Source organism: Lithobates pipiens, unplaced genomic scaffold (assembly GCF_037356315.1).
Source record: "Lithobates pipiens isolate NorthernLeopardFrog02 unplaced genomic scaffold, aLitPip1_a1.2 Scaffold_8, whole genome shotgun sequence".
NCBI lineage: Eukaryota > Metazoa > Chordata > Amphibia > Anura > Ranidae > Lithobates > Lithobates pipiens.
The window spans coordinates 538,666,484-538,688,507 of NW_027507903.1; the positions used below are offsets into that span (position 1 = coordinate 538,666,484).

Below are 22,024 nucleotides of genomic sequence, written 5' to 3' on the forward strand. Positions count from 1 at the left end.
ATCTACCCATCAGCTAGTTGTGATTGACAGGTAGATCGAAGAGGAAGCTGTCATGGGGCCCCCTACTGGCAATCCCTGAATGGTCAGTCCATCCCTGGTGTGCGGCACTTACTATTGCGAGCTGTGTCGGTGGCTGCTGGTGTAGCACCTGCCACACAGCTCACATACTTCAAAGTCTTGCAAGGCGCGGCTGCTAATGGGAACTGAGTTCCTGTTGTGGAAAAAGTACAGGAACTCCGTTCCCATGCGTTCCCGCAGGACTTGAGCTCTGCAACTGTACCCATCATATGTGGCCTCTGTGCCTATCAAATGCAGCCAACTGTGCCCCATCAATTGCAGCTTCTGTGCCCTTAATATTCAGCCACTGTGCCCCACAAATGCAGTTAACTGTGCTCCATCAACTGCAGCCTTTGTGTCCATGATATTCAGCCACTGTGCTGTCCCACACGCCCGCTGTCTGCCCGGCACTTACCCTATCACGGTGGTGGGTCAGGCGGCAAGCTGTGGGACATGTAGCGCGGCGATGGATGCTATGTCTTCTTCCTGTTTTGCTAGGCGACCAATGAGATCACCTTTACCTTCAGCCAATCAGGTGCTCGGTATTACATACAGGCCTCCTGATTGGCTGAGAGGCGGTTCTGTGTTAGCAAAGCAAATATTCATTTGCTTTGCTAACACACCTAGGTGCACTGCGAGCGTAATGGTTTGCGCTCGCAGTGCTCCTTTTTTGAAGCCTATTAGAGCCTATGGCTCTAATCACTTGCTTCAACAACATCCTCCGTTGCTATAAATCAGGCGCCCGAAACCTGAAAAGTGTCTGGATGTCTGAATGGGGGTGGCCACAACAATGCATGAATCTATATAGTACGGGGGGGGGGCTGGAGAGAGGGAGCGGCGTCCGAGCTCCCTAATGGATGCACCACCACTGGTATGCAAGTTAATCAATCGATCAGCTTGAGAACAACCAGCCTGCAGGATGTTACTTGTGATTATTGCCAGCAGCTGTTTAGCCGCTAGCAATAATCACTGTGTTTGCCCGGATATGAAAGCTTCCCCCACCTCTCTGCTGGGAGGACACAATGGCTCAGAGGGAGGGATTCCCCTGTCAACCCATGGTTGCAGGAAAGAAATTCGCTCTGTCTTAATTTTAACATACACATGGCCTCTACTGGAAAACTCAGGACCTTTCCAAGTACTGTAAGCCTAGGTTCACACTGCTGTGGGATTGAAATTTGCACGAGTTCAGCTGAACTCAACTGACATGTCAAATCGCATCAATGTGAACCTGGGCTAAATAACGATTCCCTGGGCAAATCCTACAACCAAGTGCAGTCACTCAAAATCATGAGTGAGGGAAAGAATGTTCTAAGAAAGTTTTTTCATTTTTATAATCATTAGTGAATCAATGCAATGTTCATTTTTGACCACATTGGTGAGAAAATCGATGGAGCAGGATGGTACATTTTTCTTGAACATACAAATCTCTAACAGTCTATTGCCGCGTACACACGAGCGGAATGTCCGACAGAAAAAGTCAGACGGAAGCTTTTCATCATATATTCCGATCGAGTGTATGCCTCATCTGACTTTTTTTTCTTCAAAAATTCTGACGGACCTATAAATAGAACATATATAAATAAGGGCTCCTGCGCTGTATATGAAAATTAAAAATAAACAGAAGGGAAAGTTCTATCCGACTGGGTGCAGCAAACACTTTATGAGTTGGCTCTCATCTAAATGCAGAATAAGTGCCAAATTGGTGTTGCGCTCCCAAATATAGCAAAAGGACTACTAAATACGAGACTTATATCTTACAAACAGATATCATAAATATAATAGTGTGAATAAAAAGCTAAAAGCAAACGAAACAAAGTGCACACGTGCATAAAATATCTATCTAAATTTTAAGATCAAACATAAATAAATAAATAAATAAAGGAGTAATTGATGTGTCAACAACAATCGTGCTGTGGTAAAACAGTGATCCACAGAGATAAAGTGCTAAAGTGCATATAACAAATCGACTTCAAAACCAATTAGGTTATTCAAGGTGACCGATGAATAGTCCAAACGTGAATAATACAGTGAAATATCACAACCAATTAAATAGTGCAGTTGTGTGTTCACAGTGCCAAGCCAACTCTCTCCATTTGGGCGATCTCCACGTGTTTGAATGGGAACACCAGGTAATTACCTTACTGCTGTAAGGTATACAGCCAAAATAGCCTCTAGCAGGGAACACTTGGATTCAGGAAAAAAAGGGGCTTCACACTTCTCTAGCATCACCGTCATCCATCAGATTCCTCCGTGGGTAATATCAGCATATACACTCAAGGAATAGATAGAGCCCACCATAGTGTAGTAGAATAAATAATACCAAGTTTATTGAACAGTATAAAAACTACTCACAGGGCTAGGGCAGACAGATCGCACAGCAAACAAGACTGCGAGCGTACCGCTCGGGTGTAGACGCTACTTCCGGTATTATACGCGTTACGTCACTTCCCGTGACTTCAACTGGGATGAACTAGGATCCCAGTGATATTTCACTGTATTATTCACGTTTGGACTATTCATCGGTCACCTTGAATAACCTAATTGGTTTTGAAGTCGATTTGTTATATGCACTTCAGCACTTTATCTCGGTGGATCACTGTTTTACCACAGCACGATTGTTGTTGACACATCAATTACTCCTTTATTTATTTATGTTTGATCTTAACATTTAGATAGATTTGTTATGCACGTGTGCACTTTGTTTCGTTTGCTTTTAGCTTTTTATTCACACTATAATATTTATGATATCTGTTTGTAAGATATAAGTCTCGTATTTAGTAGTCCTTTTGCTATATTTGGGTGCGCAACACCAATTTTTCACTTATTATAAATAGAACATGTTTTAAATATTTCCAACGGAACCAATTCCAATCGGGAAAACCGCTCGTCTGTATGCTGACGGACCAAAAACGACGCATGCTCTCAAGCAAGTACGAGACGGGGACTATTGGCTACTGAACTTCCTTTTTCTAGTGCCGTCGTACGTGTTGTACATCACCGTGTTCTTGACGATCGGACTTTGGTGTGATGGTGTGTACGCAAGACAGTTTCAGTGGAACTCCGTCGGAAAAACCTTCAGAGTTTATTCTTACGGGAAAACCGGTCGTGTGTACGCAGCATAAGTGGTTTTCATTCAGTAAAGTCCATTCATTCCAAAATCAAATATTAAAAGCAAATGAAATCTTTCGTATGACAAATGAATGTTCTGAGAATTTTTCATAATGCTTTTCCTAAGAATTTTCTTTTGAAATTCTATCCATCTATGGTCAGCTTTAATTTTAAAGAATGATATGTTCATTAGACAGTGAATCTGTCACTGGGCACAAAGCTTGTCACCACTGTAAAAACAAACACTGGCCTTGTTCAAACAGTGACTGCACTTCTGCCTGTGTCCTTCACCCCCCAGCACAGCGCCCTAATGATTCCTGTCCTCTTTATTCTTTACAAATCTTTTATTTACTGATGAGAAATGTGCTCGGCTGTGCAGTGGGAGTGCGGCCAGGAACTGAGGTTATACAATGTCACAGGTAAATAGTTGTTATTGCAAGAGAAGTACAAGAGTAGTTTGTAAATACTGGAACATGTAAAATTGTTCTCAATCAATACTATATAGCAGTACCTCCTTTATGTTACCCCTCAGCGGCACCAGAAAGTTCATGAATATTTTTGACAATTATACTCTCAGTCTTACCTCGAACAAAGGTTTACCAGCTTGCAGGACAACAATCTAAACACCAGCAGGCTGAGAGTGATAGTCACCGGGGCAAGTTAACTGAGCAATTAACCCTTTACCACTTGAGCTCCATAAGGTTTTACCCCCTTCAAGACGAGGGCATTTTTTGCTATTCAACACTGTGCTGCTTTAATTGAAGATTGCACGGTCATGCAATACTGTACGCAAATACATTTTTTAGAATTTTTTTTTTTTTTTTACACAAATAGAGCTTTCTTTTGGTGGTATTTGATCACCACTGGGTTTTTTATTTTTTGCGATATAAACTAAAACAACTTTTGAAAAAAAATATGTATATTTTCTACTTCTATCATAAGGCATATCCAATAAAATTAAATTTCATCATTCATTTTGGCCAAAATGTATTCTGCTAGATGTCTTTGGTAAGAAAAATCCCAATAAGTGTATATTAACCACTTAAGGACCGCCGCATGGCAATGTACGTCGGCACAATGGCACCGACAGGCACAAGCACGTACATGTACGTGCTTGCCTTCCAGCGGGTGGGGGGTCCGATCGGACCCCCTTCCGCTGGATGCGGTGGTCCGTTTCGCTTCAGGAGCAATCAGGGATGAGGGGGATGGCCGTTGGTTTCTGGCCATCCCCTCTCGATCGCTCCTGGCGAATGAGAAGCTTCCCCCGCTGTGAATTGTAAACACAGGCAGGGAGGAAGTGATGCCATTCTCCTTGGGGAGGTCTTTTTGACCGGACTGCGAGGAGAACACAGAAAGTAAGTGCACCAAACACTACACTGACATGTAGGTACACATAGGCACACAAATCCCCCCCCCCGATCACCCCCCCTGATCGCCCCAGCCCCCCGCCCCTGCCAGTCACAGTGTCACTGATTGCAGTGATCATTTATTTACTGATCATTGCATTTATTGTCAGTTGTGACAGTAAAAACTGTCAGGGCAGTTAGTGTTAGGTCCAGGGTAGCCCCCTACCCCCCAATAAAGGTTTAACCCCCTGATTGCCCCTAGAGTTAACCCTTTCACCCCCTTTTGCCAGTGTCACTAAGCGATCGTTTTTCTGATCGCTGCATTAGTGTCACTAGTGCTGCTAGGTAACTAGTTATTTTTTTAGGTTCACCGCCAGGTTTTTATAGCGCTAGGTACCCCCATATACTACCCAATAATGGTTTTAACCCTCTGATTGCCACTAGTTAACCCTTTCACCCCCTTTTGCCAGTATCACTAAGCAATCGTTTTTCTGATCGCTGCATTAGTGTCTCTGGTGCCACTAGGTAGCTAGTTATTTTTTTAGGTTCACCGCCAGGTTTTTATAGCGCTAGGTACCCCCATATACTACCCAATAATGGTTTTAACCCCCTGATTACCCCTAGTTAACCCTTTCACCAGCGATCACCATATAAGTGCCACTGGTGATGCTGGTTAGCCAGTTAGTTATTTAGGTTCCCCGTCAGGTTTTTATATAGCACCAGGGACCCCCATATACTACCTAATAAAGATTTTAACCCCCTGATTGCCCCTAGAGTTAACCCTTTCACCCCCTTTTGCCAGTGTCACTAAGCGATCGTTTTTCTGATCGCTGCATTAGTGTCACTAGTGCTGCTAGGTAACTAGTTATTTTTTTAGGTTCACCGCCAGGTTTTTATAGCGCTAGGTACCCCCATATACTACCCAATAATGGTTTTAACCCTCTGATTGCCACTAGTTAACCCTTTCACCCCCTTTTGCCAGTATCACTAAGCAATCGTTTTTCTGATCGCTGCATTAGTGTCTCTGGTGCCACTAGGTAGCTAGTTATTTTTTTAGGTTCACCGCCAGGTTTTTATAGCGCTAGGTACCCCCATATACTACCCAATAATGGTTTTAACCCCCTGATTACCCCTAGTTAACCCTTTCACCAGCGATCACCATATAAGTGCCACTGGTGATGCTGGTTAGCCAGTTAGTTATTTAGGTTCCCCGTCAGGTTTTTATATAGCACCAGGGACCCCCATATACTACCTAATAAAGATTTTAACCCCCTGATTGCCCCTAGTTAACCCTTTCACCAGTGATCACCTTATAAGTGTTAGGGGTGACTCTGGTTAGTTAGTTTGCTTTTTATAGCATCAGGGCACCCACCATTTATTACCCAATAAAGGTTTAACCCCCTGATTGCCCCTAGTTAACCCTTTCAACCCCCTTTTGCCAGTGTCACTAAGCGATCGTTTTTCTGATCGCTGCATTAGTGTCTCTGGTGCCGCTAGGTAGCTAGTTATTTTTTTAGGTTCAACGCCAGGTTTTTATAGCGCTAGGTACCCCCATATACTACCCAATAATGGTTTTAACCCCCTGATTGCCCCTAGTTAACCCTTTCATCAGCGATCACCATATAAGTGCCACTGGTGACGCTGGTTAGCCAGTTAGTTATTTAGGTTCCCCGTCAGGTTTTTATATAGCACCAGGGACCCCCATATACTACCTAATAAAGATTTTAACCCCCTGATTGCCCCTAGTTAACCCTTTCACCAGTGATCACCTTATAAGTGTTACGGGTGACTCTGGTTAGTTAGTTTGCTTTTTATAGCATCAGGGCACCCACCATATATTATCCAATAAAGGTTTAACCCCCTGATCACCCGGCGGGTGATATCAATTAGGTTTTAGGGTCAGGGTCTGCGTCGCCCCAGGCAGCGCTAGGTTAGTGCCAGTACCGCTAACACCCACACGCAAAGCATAAACCTCCCGTAGTGGTATAGAATCTGAACAGATCAATATCTGATCTGATCAGATCTATACTAGCGTCCCCAGCAGTTTAGGGTTCCAAAAAAATGCATTGTTAGCGGGATCAGCCCAGATACCTGCTGGCACCTGCGTTTTGCCCCTCCGCCCAGCCCACCCAAGTGCAGTATCGATCGATCACTGTCACTTACAAAACACTAAACACATAACTGCAGCGTTCGCAGAGTCAGGCCTGATCCCTGCAATCGCTAACAGTTTTTTTTGGTAGCGTTTTATATTTACATGCTGAAGGCAGTGCTTGGTTTTCGGGGTCCCGTATGTGGCTAGGCTCCCAAAAAGTCCCCCACATGTGGTATCCCCATACTCGGGAGAAGCACCAGAATTAATTTTGGGGTGTAATTTCACTTATGCCCATAGCATGTGTGAGCAATATATCATTTAGTGACAATTCCTGCAGCTTGTGGCAAAATATAAAATATTTCATGGACTCAACATGCCCCTCAACAATTTCCTTGACAACTTTTTGTAAACTTTTTTTTTGTGTCATTATTCAATCACTTGGGACAAAAAAAAAATATTCAATAGGCTCAACATGCCCCTTAGCAATTTCCTTGGGGTGTCTACTTTCCAAAATGGGGTCATTTGGGGGGGAGAGGGGTTGTACTGCTCTGCCATTTTAGCACCTCAAGAAATTAGATAGGCAGTCATAAATTAAAAGCTGTGTAAATTCCAGAAAATGTACTCTAGTTTGTAGACGCTATAACTTTTGCGCAAACCAATAAATATACGCTTATTGACATTTTTTTTTACTAAACACATGTGGCTGAATAAATTTTGCCCTAAATATATGACTAAAATTGAGTTTATTCGATTTTTCTTATAACAAAAAGTAGAAAATATCTTTTTTTCTCGAAATTTTCTGTCTTTTTCCATTTATATCGCAAAAAATAAAAATCGCAGAGGCAATCAAATACCATCAAAAGAAATCTCTATGTGTTGGAAGAAAAGGACGCAAATTTTGTTTGGGTACAACATTGCATGACCGCGCAATTACCAGTTAAAGCAGTGCAGTGCGAAATTGTAAATAGACCTCAGGTCCTTAGGCTGACAATTGGTCCGGGCTGAAGTGGCTAATGGTTTGTGTGAAAGTTTAGCACTTAGCCTGAGCAGGCAAACTGACGTCCGTATACATAAATTTTGCCTTGTACTGTGGCTGGTTGGCAAGTGGTTAAAAGACACATACGGTAGCTGCCATCATGCGTTACCAGCCACAAGCACCATTAACAGCATCCAACTTTTAAAAATGCCTGTATAACTTGCTGCCACGTCAAGACAGGAATGTAACAGAGTTTACACTACAGTAGCTTCTTCAAACAGCCCAAAAAAATAAAAAAAATTGGATTTTTAATGAAAAGAAATGAAAAAACAGTGCAGGAAATAGTTAAAGAAAATATATTACAACGCAGAATAAGTAGCATTCAAATAAAAAAGTTCAAAAGTGAAAAATACTTAAAGCGGGGTTCCACCCTAAAGTGGAACTTCCGCTGATCGGAACCCTCCCCCCCTCCGGTGTCACAATTGGCACCTTACAGGGGGGAGGGGGGTGGAGATACCTGTCAAAGACAGGTATTTACACCCACTTCCGGGCATAGACTCCCGTGGGAGTCTATGTCATTTCCTGTCCTGCTGCGCTGTCTGCTGGGACACACACGGGTCCCAGTGACAGCGCGGACAATTCCTATTGCGCTGTGCGACTCGCGCATGCACAGTAGGGAACCGGGAAGTGAAGCCGATTCGCTTCACTTCCTGATTCCCTCACCTAGAATGGTGGCGGCAGCAGCCGAGAGCCGAGCGATCGATCGGCCTCGGCTGCCGGCATCGCTGGAACCCGGGACAGGTGAGTGTCCATTTATTAAAAGTCAGCAGCTGTAGTATTTATAGCTGCTGGCTTTTAATATATTTTTTTTAGGTGGAATCCCTCTTTAAGGCCCCATTTACACCTGAGCGGTTTCCTGCTTGAAGCTTTTTTCAAAAAAGCCAAATCCCATTAATTTCAATGGCCCCTGTTCACGTCTGAGAGTTCTGTCATCTGAAGCAAAACGCCTGTCTTTCAAAAAGTGCATGGCTTCTTTTTGGCAGATTATAAGCGTTTTTGGCCCCACAGACTTCAATAGAAACACCTGACTTTTACAAGCTTTTTCTGCTCAAATAGCAGCCCTCTCTGCCCCTGACTTCCTCTCCTTCTCCCCCCCCTCCCCCCCCCCAGTGCTTTCTATTTGTAGCACTAACCCCCGAAGGTGCTGCTGGTTTTTAATTGGGCTTACAGTTACCTTCTCCTCCTCGATCTGTGTCTAGGGGTTCCCATGGTAGATGGCCCAGTAACTTGAGAGACTGACGACAGATCCGCATAAAGGGATTTTTATTTGCAAAACGTAGACAACAAACAGTCTCTTAAATTGGGATCAGAGGGTTAGGAAGAAAGTTCAGGTACTCTTATGCCCCGTACACACGAGAGGGATTAAGTCTGACAGACTTCCGACGGAGTTCTAGCGGAGTTCCGCCGGAGTTCTGGCGGACTTTTCGACCGAACGGACTTGACCACACACCATCACACCAAACTCCGACGGAGTCGAACGTGATGACGTACGACTGGATTCGACGTAGGAAGTTCATAGACAGTAGCCAATAGCTGCCCTAGCGTCGGTTTTAGTCCGTCGGAGTAGCACACACACGAGCAAATTTTTCGAAGGGGACCGGGTCCGGCGGAGTTCCGTCGGGAAAATTTGAAGCATGCTTCATTTCTAAAGTCCGTCAGACTTTTGCGAAGCTAAAGTCCGTTGCAGCCCACACACGAGCGGATAGTCCGCCGGACTCAGTCCGTCGGAGTTTGGATGTCGAAAAGTCCGCTCGTGTGTACGGGGCATTAGTGTCAAAGTCAATAATGAAGAACTTGCTTACTTTGACTGCATCCAGAGAATAGCCATTCACAAATGGATGTTCACTCAGGTTGGATAGTCTCTCTCTCACAAGGCCTAGCAGCCAACAAGGTGCTTAATTCAGGAGCAAGTCTCTGCCACAGACGTTGTTGTAGAACATACAAGAATAAGTCTCTGCCACAGACGTTGTTGTAGAACACGTAGGAAAACTAAACTTGTAGAACACTCGTGTGATACCTGGATCTTTCAGACAGCTTGGCGATGCCCACGAGACCGGATTCTCTTAGGTACTTCAGCTCCTCCAGGCTCTTGCTAAGAAACCAACCCGTACGTAGCCTTCTTCTGAAGAGTCCTCCCCTGGATAGCTATGAAGTCACTGGGTCTCTCCCAAACCGGAGACGGCACCCAAACACCACAGAATCCTCCTTCAGTTTCCTTGCCTCGGGCTAGCCAGCCCCGAGACAAGTCGGGCGGATCTGCACCCCAGGCCATAGCCTTCCTGGGGGCTGGTCAGGAGGACCAGGACCATGAAGTCAGCACATCCTTCTGGACCGGAACCCCGAACCACGTGACATCCGCATCTTAAGTAACCTCTCCCAGAAAGCACAGCAAGAGGGCCACTCCCACTGGGCAGGCTCCAAGAGAGAGTAATCTTAAAGCACCCAACCAGACTAGTTCCATGCCTGCCAGAAGGGACAGTGCCCCCTGTCATCCCCCCTACATCCCATAGTCCAGTCAGACTGATGCTGAGGTCCAAATTTAAACAATTTTACCCAAACCAAACTGCAGTTCAGGTGTAACCTTAAATTGAAAAAAAAAAAAAACATAGCGCATGCTTTTCAGGAGCATATTGGCTAAACAAAAACCTGAAGTTGTAAAATGCTTGTAATACACTTCTAAAATGCTTTAAAAATGCTTGTAAAAAGCTGCAAATACGCTTTAAAAAAAATGACAGAAAAACGCCAGTAAATTGCTATGCTCAGATGTGAATGGAGCCTAAAGTGACTGTAGAGCCTTACATATACCCAGTGAAGTGACTGACCTCAGGTGATACACAGAGATGAAACAAAACCTCCTACATAAGTTGTACCTGTTTATCGACAGCATTCTCTGCTCTACAGCCTTTCAAAATACCGAATTTTGACAGCATTTTCTTAGCTCCAGGAGGCAGGAGGTGGTGATCTGATGTCACACACTGCACAGCAAAGAGCTGAGTGTAGTGTCAGACCTAACTGGGACACATCCCAAAACAAAAAGTGTTATATTTAGTGTCAGTGTCAAAGCGAGAGCTAGCGGGCACTCCCACGGCAAGCTCCATGAATCGGGTCACGGGTTCCGCGGACTTGATCGCCGTGGGGATATCCGCGATCGCCTCACGTGGAGGAAGAACGGAGAGCTGCTAATGTAAACAAGCATCTCCCCATTCTGCCTAGTGACAGTGCCATTGATCTCTGCTCCCTGTGATCGGAGCAGAGATCAGTGACGTGTCACACACAGCCATGCCCCCCCCCACAGTTAGAAACACACCCCAGGACACACTTAACACCTACACTGCCACCTAGTGGTTAACCCCTTCACTACCAGTGTCATTTAAAAAGGAATCAGTGCATTTGTATAGAACTGATTGCTGTATAAATGACAATGGTCCCAAGAATGTGTTAAAAATGTCCGATGTGTCCGCCATAATGGCGCAGTCATGATAAAAATTGCTTAATGCCGCCATTTCAAAAAATAAATAAATAATAAAAATGCCATAAAACTATCCCCTATTTTGTAACCGCTATAACTTTTGCGCAAACCAATCAATCGCTTATTGCGATTTTTTTTACCAAAAATATGTAGAAGAATACGCAATGGCCTAAACTGAGGAAAAAAATATTTTTTATATATTTTTGGGGGATATTTATTATAGCATAATGTAAAAAATCATGCTTTTTGTTCAAAATTGTCACTCTTTTTTGTTTATAGCGCAAAAAAATTAAAACCGCAGGGGTGATCAAATACCATCAAAAGAAAGCTCTATTTGTGGGAAAAAATTTTGTTTGGGGGCCACGTCGCATGACCGCGCAATGCCGAATCGCAAAAAGTGCTCTGGTTAATGATGCCTTATGGCCAAAATATATCTTAAAATAACATTAATATATTAATCAAAATATACAAAAAAAGAGGTAACACCTCTTCTGTGCATTGATATTGCATATATTATATTAAAGAGATATTGATATATTATATTAAAGAGTTGCTTTGGTCTGCAGTCCATGGCAGCGCTGTAGGCTCTTCCCCCAATTTGGGTGCCTCCTGTAGCAAGCCAGGTGCTAAGGAGGCATCATGCATGCGCTTTGCCATAAGGTCCCTTACCAAGCTGTGTATGTCTATAGACACGTCACCCTATTCCCCCCTAATTACAGGAGTTTGATTGATGAGAGTAGGAGTCAATGAACCCAGGAAGTAAGGGGAACAACACTGGAGCTGGCATTGGTGACATGGAGCCAAGTAAGTGTTTAGGGACAGGGGTAGGACAGGTACTGGGACATTTTTTACATTAATGTTGAGAATGCTTTAAAGAGGTGTTCCAGCCTGGGGGAAAAAATTTTTTAAGTCAGCAGTTACAAATACTGTAGCTTCTGACTTTTAATATATGGACACTTACCTGTCCAGGGAGCCTGCGATTTCAGTACCCCAGCCAATCTTAAGATCGGCTGTTGGGTACTGCTGCCACCATTTCCACTAAGGGAAACTGGCAGTGAAGCCTTTTGGCTCCACAGACGGTTTCCTACTTTCTGTGCATGCGAAAAGTGTGCCTTCTAATTGGCCTAGCCATGGCGGAAGGAGGAGGAGGGCCAAACGTCCGAGGGATGGTGCCGTGGTGCTGTCTCACGAAAGTGGGGACAGGAACTTGTCAAAAACAGGTACCCATTTCCCCCTCCCTCCTGAAAGGTGCAAAATGTGGTACCACTGGCTGGGGGGAAGCAAATAAGCAGAGTTCCACTTTTGTGTGGAACTCCGCTTTAAGTTTAAAAAACGTTAAGACTTTAGCACTACAACACTCAAACCCAGTTTTGCAACTTTGGCATGAGTTATTAAGCAAGGGGCTAGGGGGTTAATGAACCCTGAATGTTCTTAATCACTTGCATTTAACAGTTTTAAGTGCATATTATATTGCTTTATATAATTTTGCATATGTAATTGTCCTTTTTTCCTTGACTGATTTGTCTAGAGGTTGGTGATTTTCTGGCCTTGGATCTTGGAGGCACAAATTTCCGTGTAATGCTAGTGAAAGTCGGAGAAGATCTGGATGGACAGTGGAAAGTAGACACAAAGCACAAAATGTATTCAATTCCTGAGGATGCCATGACAGGAACTGCAGAAATGGTGAGAAAGAAGTATTTTGTTGCAGTCTGTCCCTATTGGAGAGATCTATTTTTACTTCCTGTCCTAACAACAAAAAAGGAGAGATCCAATGAGATCAAAGGCCACAGTAAAAAAAAAAAAAAGTTTTGGGCTGGAGTTCGTAATGTGATTCTGTGTGTCCTAGTGGTGACAAGCATTTACACTGCAGTAAAACACCAGTCACTGCACATAGTGTAAATTGGCCTAAACAGTGGGTAAACCTGCTTTTAGGCCCCATGCACACTTGTTGTTTAGCCTGGATGCATGAGGTTCTGATGTTTTGCTGAAGGTGGAGGGCACAGATGTGCAGTCCAGCCCCGCTACAGGCAGCCTGTAAGGGCTGGATCACACCAGCTGCTGCACTGCAGCACAGTGACAGTTGTGCAGTGTTATCCGACTGAGATAAGCACAGTATTTTTTATTTTAAACAAACTTTATTGAGATGTCACACAGACATCTTATAAAGTTGAATTGCTGGCTGCGTGGTGTGAGGCAGTGGATTGCCTCACACCGTGCTGCAGTGGTGTGAACCGGGCACATGGGAGACAAGGTAATTTGCCTTGTCCGTACAGTGGGACTGCACTGGAATAGCCACTCAACGCAGTCCCCCCACATCTGATCTGGTTTGAAACTAACCTTAAACTCTATGAGAGACAGAGCTGCTTTGGCTGTACAAGGCTAAACAGCACATCTAGCTGTATTTTCGTTTAGGGCAGTATGCACCCAGGGACAAATGCCCAGAATAAAGACTTAATTCAAGGCAATAGATAAATAGATTCTGCTTTGTTTGCAGCACAGTACAATGCACAGAGCAATTGTTGCCTAATAAAGGGATGCTGTGCAACTCTGAAACATTGCATGTCTTGTGTTGTGAGTGACTTAAAAAAAAAGCTCCTATTTAGCAGTTTCTTGTGTGCATAAGAAATATCTTGTCTTGTATGTACAAAAATGTGCTATTGATTTTAGTCATTACAGTTTCAGGCAAGTGGCTTACTATATGTTTTTAGCATGTGGCTGCCCAGGTCAGGGGGAAGAGGGTTAATGTTTTTGCTGACTTCCCCGAGTATGTTCGCAGCATTTTTCTGCGGTCCAACCTCCCTCCCGTGTATTATAAAAGGGAAGAGGTCCGGATCATAGGGGGCTCAAGAACGAACTGGACACTTGCAGTGACTTGCTGGGGCTCGTGGTCCACCTCAGAGCACCTATCTATTGGGACACCCCAAGAACATGTACTTCTCCGTTCAAGCCTTGGCAAGTATGGACTTTTTCCATAGCAAATTCACCTGTGCAGGTAATTTGGGGCAGCCGCAGCTAGTTGCAGTTATGAGAAAGACATTATAGCATGTTATAAAGCAGAACAAAAGGGAGGTGTGCACACCTAGTGCATTACCAAACGCATTTAATAGGTAGTATATAGGTAGTAATAGGTAGTATAGGTTAAAAGTGGATACTCACAAAAGTGGCGACCCACAATGATCATACAACTGCACAATGGAACACGTTGCGAACATAGTAAGGGTATAGGTTGATCCATTTTGGGGCGCACCCCCTACCTCAGAGCCAAACTAGTCTAGGCCTGTTAATGCAGTGGTCATCAACCCTGTCCTCGGAGCCCGCTAACAGGCCAGGTTTGCAAGATAACTGAAATACATCACAGGTGATATCATTTGCTGCTCAGTGATTGCAGTATTCTAGTCTGCATCTCCCCGAGGTAATAAATAAAACCTGGCCTGTTAGTGGGCCCTGAGGACAGGGTTGATGACCACGGTGTTAAAGCAATATGGGGTATAAAACCATTACAAAAAGTTAACTCTCAAGGCTAAGAAGAGGAGATAGTTGCCATGAGAAAAGGAAGAACAGCTACAGCAACCAGTTCCTGGTTAGGTGACAGGTCCTCTGGTAGTGAAGGGGTCGGTGGTCTAATCTCCTCCCTAGTTGTCCATCTCCTCCGGGCACCGGGAGCAGACTAGCGTCACGGAGGTATAAGACCTGATCACTAGGTACAGGAAGGAGAACGTTAACTTTGGACACGTATGAGTAAGGAGGAACTCCGTACATTATTGCTGCACGCTAGTAGCTCATCTCTGTTTAATGTTTGACTCTTCACACGACCGCAGCCTCCGCCTGTTCCCAGGCATTGGGGAGCTCACCTTCAGACAAGGTGTTACCCCACGTGCATGGGTGTATCTAGGTCCTGCCCACTGAGTACTCAATGAATGCAAGGTCTGAACATCATATGGAATGCAGATGGTGGTTTCTTCTTCTCAGTATTGGAAAAATAAATCTCATGGTAAAATGATAGGGTGTAGTCCCACCTATAACCATGATATAAAGAAATGCTGTGTATGGCAATGACATTTAAAAACAGCACGCTTAAATGGGTGATTAGTATGGGTTTTCTTATAAGTATAGGTTAGATGTAGGTAAATTTGTCTGGGCCTGGTTGTTTTTCCTAAGCCTGGTTGTTTATTTGTGGATAGGAGTGTTAGTGTAGAGTGGGGTGTGGTGGCCTACTACATACCTCCTCTGCTGGACAGTGGGCACGACTGGACAGAGAGGAAGGACTGAGGTCAGAGTGGCAGGAAACCCATGTGAAAGAATGGACCAATGGTTAATTTATTTGGTCAGTGGGTGTATCTCATATAAAAAGGGGGGGTCACATGCTCAAGGGAGGCTGAAAGTACTGAGAAAGGAGAGGAGGAGGGCCCGGAGGGCTGAGACCGGGGATTCAGAGACCGCGAAGCCTCCGGGCGGAAGTTTGAAGGCCTGGGGGTTCAGAGACCCTAGAGCTGGATAACCAGAGTAGGAGTCCAGTGGACCCACAACTGGTCCCTGGAGGAACATCAACCATGTAGAGATTGAACAGAGACCGGCCTTCCCATGCTGGGATGTAACGGACATCAAAGGAGGAGGCAGTAGGAGTCAAGCGGACGGAGCAAACTGGGAATCGGCTTTCTGTGAGAAACATGGACTGTTGATTGGGAGTGAGCAAAGGGAGTGCAACCCAGTAGTGCTATTCCGGGAACACACTCTGTGTCCAAGGACTGTGGCGATACACAAATTCCAGGACTTGACAGAGGGATGACAACAAGGGTCATGGAAATAGGCAGTGTGGTCTGTGACATTGTAGTCTAACTCAATGCATTATTCAGAGTGATGCTGGTCAGTCCATATTGGATGTGTTAAGTTCTAACCAAGCAAAAGTTAAGCGCAGGAGGGAGTCACCAGGAGTGAAGTGTAACGTGCCAATAAGATAAAATAATGGGGCATCTCATATCATCGGCTTCAGCATTTATTGATGTACCCCAGAATAAAGCATTATCAACCTTAAAGTCGTCTGGTGTGTGAAATTGCATGGGACAGGAAAATAACGGGGCTAACTGACAAAAAGGTAATGGAGAATATTGCAGCTCCCAAGGGAGTAGTGCGCTACATGTATATTAAATATTACAGATTCCTATAGACAACACTGATAGATGCTTTTTACATTGACCAATATCTCTCTTCCCAGCTATTTGATTACATTGCTGAATGTATCTCGGATTACCTTGACCAGCAGAATATGAAGCATAAGAAGCTCCCACTGGGCTTTACCTTCTCCTTTCCTGTCAGACATGAAGATATTGACAAGGTAACAAAACTAGGATGGGACAACAAACTAAAATAGCAGAGACACTGCAGTGTGCACAGGGTGCATGGATAGGACTATGTATTGTATTATGTATGTATTATGTATTATTTGTTAACTACATTTCTGAGGTCCTAAAGCAATTGTAAGACAAAAAATTCTTGGCAGATACAGCTGTGTAATCATCACTACATAATTAAACTTATTTTTTGCACACACTATGTGTACCTGAGTCTGACCTTTGTATGAGCATCTTGCAAACCCTGTATAGGAGAGCTGAAGCCATTCAGTGAATCTGCTGCCAAGAAGAATACTAATAGAAGGAGAGAGCACATTGACAGAGAAATGAGCTCATCGCTGTGCTGCTTCTCCTTTCACTGTCCAGTAACTGGCTGGGACAGGTCGCGGATGACCTGGGCTCAAAGACAGTGGGTTCAATGATGATTGCCATCAAACTGAAGACATCTAGCTGCAGAAAAAAAGTACCGTGGGCAAAATCTCTACATTGAAATTTAATGTTGTAGCAATAGCTGGTTTTATTCTTTTAACTTTCAATGGGCTGTTCATTTAATACTGAAACTTTTGGCTGGAATTCTGCTTATGCCTGTTTAGACACACTAACAATTGCTCATTGTTTATGATAGTAACCATTATTTCTATGCAGGGCATCCTCTTGAACTGGACCAAAGGCTTTACAGCATCGGGAGCAGAGGGAAACAATGTGGTTGGACTGCTAAGGGAAGCCATCAAGAGAAGAGGGGTAAGAGACAATATTACTATCCAATGCATTAGCACCCAATCATATTTTGTCTATCACCTATCTACAATCATTTGGAAATTAAATATACATCCCACTGGTTGCTGTGAAATAGTTTAGGCAAGCAGTCTTTTACAGTTTTTTAATACTTTGTCAAGCTTTTATTGCTATCTGCATCCACTCAGTGGAGATTCACCCTCACTTCTTTTGTGATCAGCAGGTTAGAAAGTGAGGGGATATCTCCAACAGTTCAGCATACAGCAATTAAAACACTATTTTAGGTAAAGCAGGGAAGGGTTAAAAGCTCCGGATTTTTTTTTTTTTTGCTGTTTGTGTTCCCATTGGGAGATCTCCCTCTGAGGGTCACTAGAACAGGAGGTAAGGGGAATCCCACAAAAGGCATATAAACAGCAAAAATATCATAGAAGGTTTATGGCCACACTCAAAAATCGATACAAAAAATAACCATTTTCCTTGTAAATCAACTAAAGCAGACCTAAAGTTTAAACATGCCATTGGGTCTGTATATTTCCTTTTCTAAATACCAGTTATGCCCCTCAAAAATGTATGTTCTTCAGGAGTATCCCTGGAGTCCAGCCAGTAATTTTGGGCCTCTTTTATCTTCACCTGGCACTGTGTGAGGCATGGAACTAATTGGCTGCTAAGGCAGAGGCTGCAAGTCTATATTAATAGGAAATGAGCTATCAAGTCGAAGTCAGTAGATACTTGTATATATTGCGTGCGTTACGGAAATGCACATGCAGCATTTCACCTGTCACACTATCCATTGGTAACAGTAATGCTCTGTTTACTGGTAATTATCATCCAGTCTATCAGTAACTTCATAATCTCCCTTGTCCTATGCTATCTTCAGGATTTTGAGATGGATGTTGTCGCCATGGTGAATGATACTGTTGCTACTATGATCTCTTGTTACTATGAAGATCATCGCTGTGAAGTTGGCTTGATAGTGGGTAAGTATATACTCATACTGAATTTCACATGGAATTCCTGTTCAGGATATATGGCATAGTTTTTTTTTCAGTGTACGAATGCCACCTTATCTTTTGGGACACATAAAGCTACATAGCTGGATTGCAAATCTAATAGTACAATATATAAACCCCAAATAAGAAAATGCAAATTACATATACTGTATATTTAATGAAAACTGTGGTGTATTGTAAGTGATGACCCATTATGATTTGGTTATTATAACCTTTGCTTAACTAGTTGCAGACTTTGGGTGTGCTACACACGCCAAAAAAACTCATCTTTGTACACAGGACATACAGCCATTTTTCAGAGAATATGAATGATAACACAAAAACTTTTTTTTACTCATGGTTAGTCTTTGGCTAAAGCAGTTTATTATCAATCAGCTGTGTTTATTCTTTTTAAATCATGACAACAGAAACTACCAAAATGACTCTGATAAAACATTTACATACCCCAGTTCTTAATACCGTGTATTGTCCCATTTAACATCAAGGACAGCTTGAAGGCTTTTTTGCTATTTGTGGATGAGGCTCTTTATCTTCTCAGATGGTAAAGCTGCCCATTCCTCTTGGAAAAAAAGCCTCCAGTTCCTGTAAATTCTTGGGCTGTCTTGCATGAACTGCATGTTTGAGATCTTCCCAGAGTGGCTCAATGATATTGAGGTCAAGCGACTGAGATGGCCACTTCAGAACCTTCACTTTATTCTGCTGTAGTCAATGACAGGTTGACTTGGCCTGGGTGTTTTGGATCATTATCATGTTGGAATGTTCAAATACGTCCCATGCGCAGCTTCCTGGCTGATGAATGCAAATATTCCTCCAGTATTTTTTGATAACATACTGCATTCGTCTTGCCATCAATTTTGAAATTTCCTCTGCCTTTGTAGCTCACACATCCCCAAAACATTAGTGATCCACCTCCGTGTTTCACAGTAGGAATGGTGTACCTTTCATCATAGGCCTTGTTGACTCCTCTCCAAATGTAGAGTTCAGTTGTGGCCAAAAAGCTCAATTTTAGTCACATCACTCCAAATGACTTTGTGCCAGAAGGTTTGAGGCTTGTCTCTGTGGTGGTTGGCGTATTGTAAGCGGAATACTTTGTGGCATTTGCGTAGTAATGGCTTTCTTCTGGTGACTCGACCATGCAGCCCATCTTTCTTTAAGTGCCTCCTTATTGTGCATCTTGAAACAGCCACGCCACATGTTTTCAGAGAGTCCTGTATTTCACCTGAAGTTATTTGTGGGTTTTTCTTTGCATCCTGAACAATTTTCCTGGCAGTTGTGGCTGAAATTTTAGTTGGTCTACTTGACTGTGGTTTGGTTTCAACAGAACCCCTAATTTTCCTCTTCTTGATTAGAGTTTGAACACTGCTCATTGGCATTCTCAATTTCTTGGATATCTTTTTATATCCCTTTCCTGTTTTATACAGTTCAAGTACCTTTTCCCACAGATCCTTTGACAATTCTTTTGCTTTCCCCATGACTCAAAATCCAGAAACGTCAGTGCAGCACTGGATGAAAGATGCAAGGGTCTGTCAGGAGTCCAGAAACACATTGATCTTTCATGCACACACTAATTACAAGCAAACAGATCACAGGTAAGGATGATTACCTTTAATAGCCATTCAACCCCTTTGTGTCAATTTTTGTGCACGTTATCAGCCCAAAATCACCAGGGTATGTAAACTTTTGGTCAGTGTCATTTGGTTAGTTCCTGTTTTTATTATGATTTAAAAATAGTAAACACAGTCTATTCATAATAAATGGCTTAAGCCAAACACTAACCATGAGTAAAAGAAATGTTTTTGTGTTATCATTCATATTCTCTGAAAATGGGCAAGAAATCATAAATTCTGCCAGGGTATGTTAACTTATGAGCACAACTGTATGTATCATGTTTAGTCTTTTTACCTGCTTCTGGAACCCCAACCCCCACCCCCCCATAAACCTCTCCCATTACCTGAGCCCCATCTCAATCCAGCTATGTCAGTGAATGCCTCGACCATCTGCGCCATTGGCTCCCACTGCTGTCAATCAAAGTCAGTAAGCCAATGAGGAAAGAGAGAGAGCGAAGCTGAACCATGGCTCTGTGTCTGAATGGACACACAGAGCTGCGGCTCTCCTTGGGGCCTCTCATAGCAAGCTACTTGTTGTGGGGGCACTCAACAGGAGGGAGGGGCAAGGAGCACCAATGACAGACCCGAGAAGAGGAGGCTCTGGACTGCTCTCGTCAAAACCATTTCACAGAGCATGTAAGTATAACATGTTTGTTATTTTTAACCACTTGCTGACCAGCCGCCATCATTATACTGCGGCAAATCGCCGTAGCTGCACGTTGGTCCCTTTAACAGCTACAGCAGCCCCCCTCGCACATGCTCTGCGTGGCGGGGGAGCTGAAGCCTGTGGCAATCACTCCAGAGAGCCAGAATGGGGATCTGTCAATGTAAACAAACAGATCCCTGTCCTGTCGGGGAGTACAGTGTTATCATCTGTTCCTAGTGATTAGGAACAGCGATCTCTGTGTACTCCCTGTCAGTCCACTCCCCCCCCCCATTTAAAAACAACTCCCAGGGAACACATTTAACCCCTTGATTGCCCCCTAGTGTTAACCCCTTCCCTGCCAGTGTCATTTATACAGTGTCAGTGTATTTTTATAGCACTGATGGCTTTATAAATGTCATTGGTTCCAAAAAAGTGTCAATAGTGTCTGACCTGTGCGCCACAAAGTCGCAGATCACCGCCATTACTAGTAAAAAAAAATAACAATAATAAAAATGGCATAAATATACCCCCTATTTTGTACATGCTATAACTTTTGCGCAAACCAATCAATATATGCTTATTGCAATTTTTTATGAAGAAGAATACATATTGGCCTAAACAGATGAAGAATTTCTTTATTTTTTTTGGGACATTTATTATAGCAAAAAGTAAAAAAAGTTTTTTTGTTTTCTAAATTGTCGCCTTTTTGTTTATAGTGAAAAAAATAAAAACCTCAGAGGTAATCAATTATCACCAAAAGAAAGCTCTATTTGTGGGGAAAAAAAAGGACGTCAATTTTGTTTTGGTGCAGCATCACACGACCGCGCAATTGTCAGTTAAAGCGACACAGTGCCGTATTGCAAAAAATGGCCTGGTTATTAAGGGGGTAAATCTTCTGGGACCTAAGGAAAAAAAAAAATTGAGTTTAGTATCTCTTTAATGTATACTCAGGGAAGGTGTTGGCAGCTGTAGCTGTAGAAAAAAAAAAGCAGGTTGAATCAATGTTTATAAATAACACAGCTCAGACGCCAATATAGAAAAAGATACAAAGTAGCATATTGTATGATCTTGATCCAGCAATGTCCAGGAGAGCAGCGGCTCTCTTGTCTCCCTCCTTATTGGTTCAAAAAACACAGCAGTGGGAGCCATTGGTTCCCACAACAGTCAATCACAGCCAGTGAAGAGGAAGCGGGGGCAGGACTAAGCCCCGTTCTTTGTGTCAATCGGGAGCGAGCACTCACGAGTGCCACCATAATAAGCGGTTTGCTATAGGGGCACTCAGCAAGGGGGAGGAGCCCAGAGCACCAGCATGGAACCTGAGAAGAAGAGGATCAGGACTGCACTGTGCAAAACTATTGCACAGAGCAGGTAAGTATAACATGTTTGTTTAAAAAAAAATATCCTTTAGTATCACTTTAAGTAACAACAAACTTATTGCCGATAAACAGGTCCTTGCAGAAATGTAAGGCGAAGAGGTGTGAAGTGGTTAAACCTTTATTTACAACCTTACCATTCCATGTTTGTATGGCTGTAGGGGTCTTTCACAATGATAAAAGGCATGAGCTGACGT

The 22,024-nt window shown here is 43.3% G+C and overlaps 1 protein-coding gene across 2 annotated transcripts in view; it reads left to right on the top strand.

Annotated features, from left to right (window-relative positions):
• The window catches only part of GCK (glucokinase), a 56,500-nt gene that overhangs the window by 17,355 nt on the left and 17,121 nt on the right, over positions 1–22,024 (top strand). For both annotated transcript variants that reach the window (XM_077469681.1, XM_077469680.1), the window contains 4 exons: positions 12,637–12,791; positions 16,321–16,440; positions 17,102–17,197; positions 18,069–18,168. In XM_077469681.1, the coding sequence (XP_077325807.1) occupies positions 12,637–12,791; positions 16,321–16,440; positions 17,102–17,197; positions 18,069–18,168 (471 nt within the window). The remainder of the gene's footprint in view (positions 1–12,636; positions 12,792–16,320; positions 16,441–17,101; positions 17,198–18,068; positions 18,169–22,024) is intronic.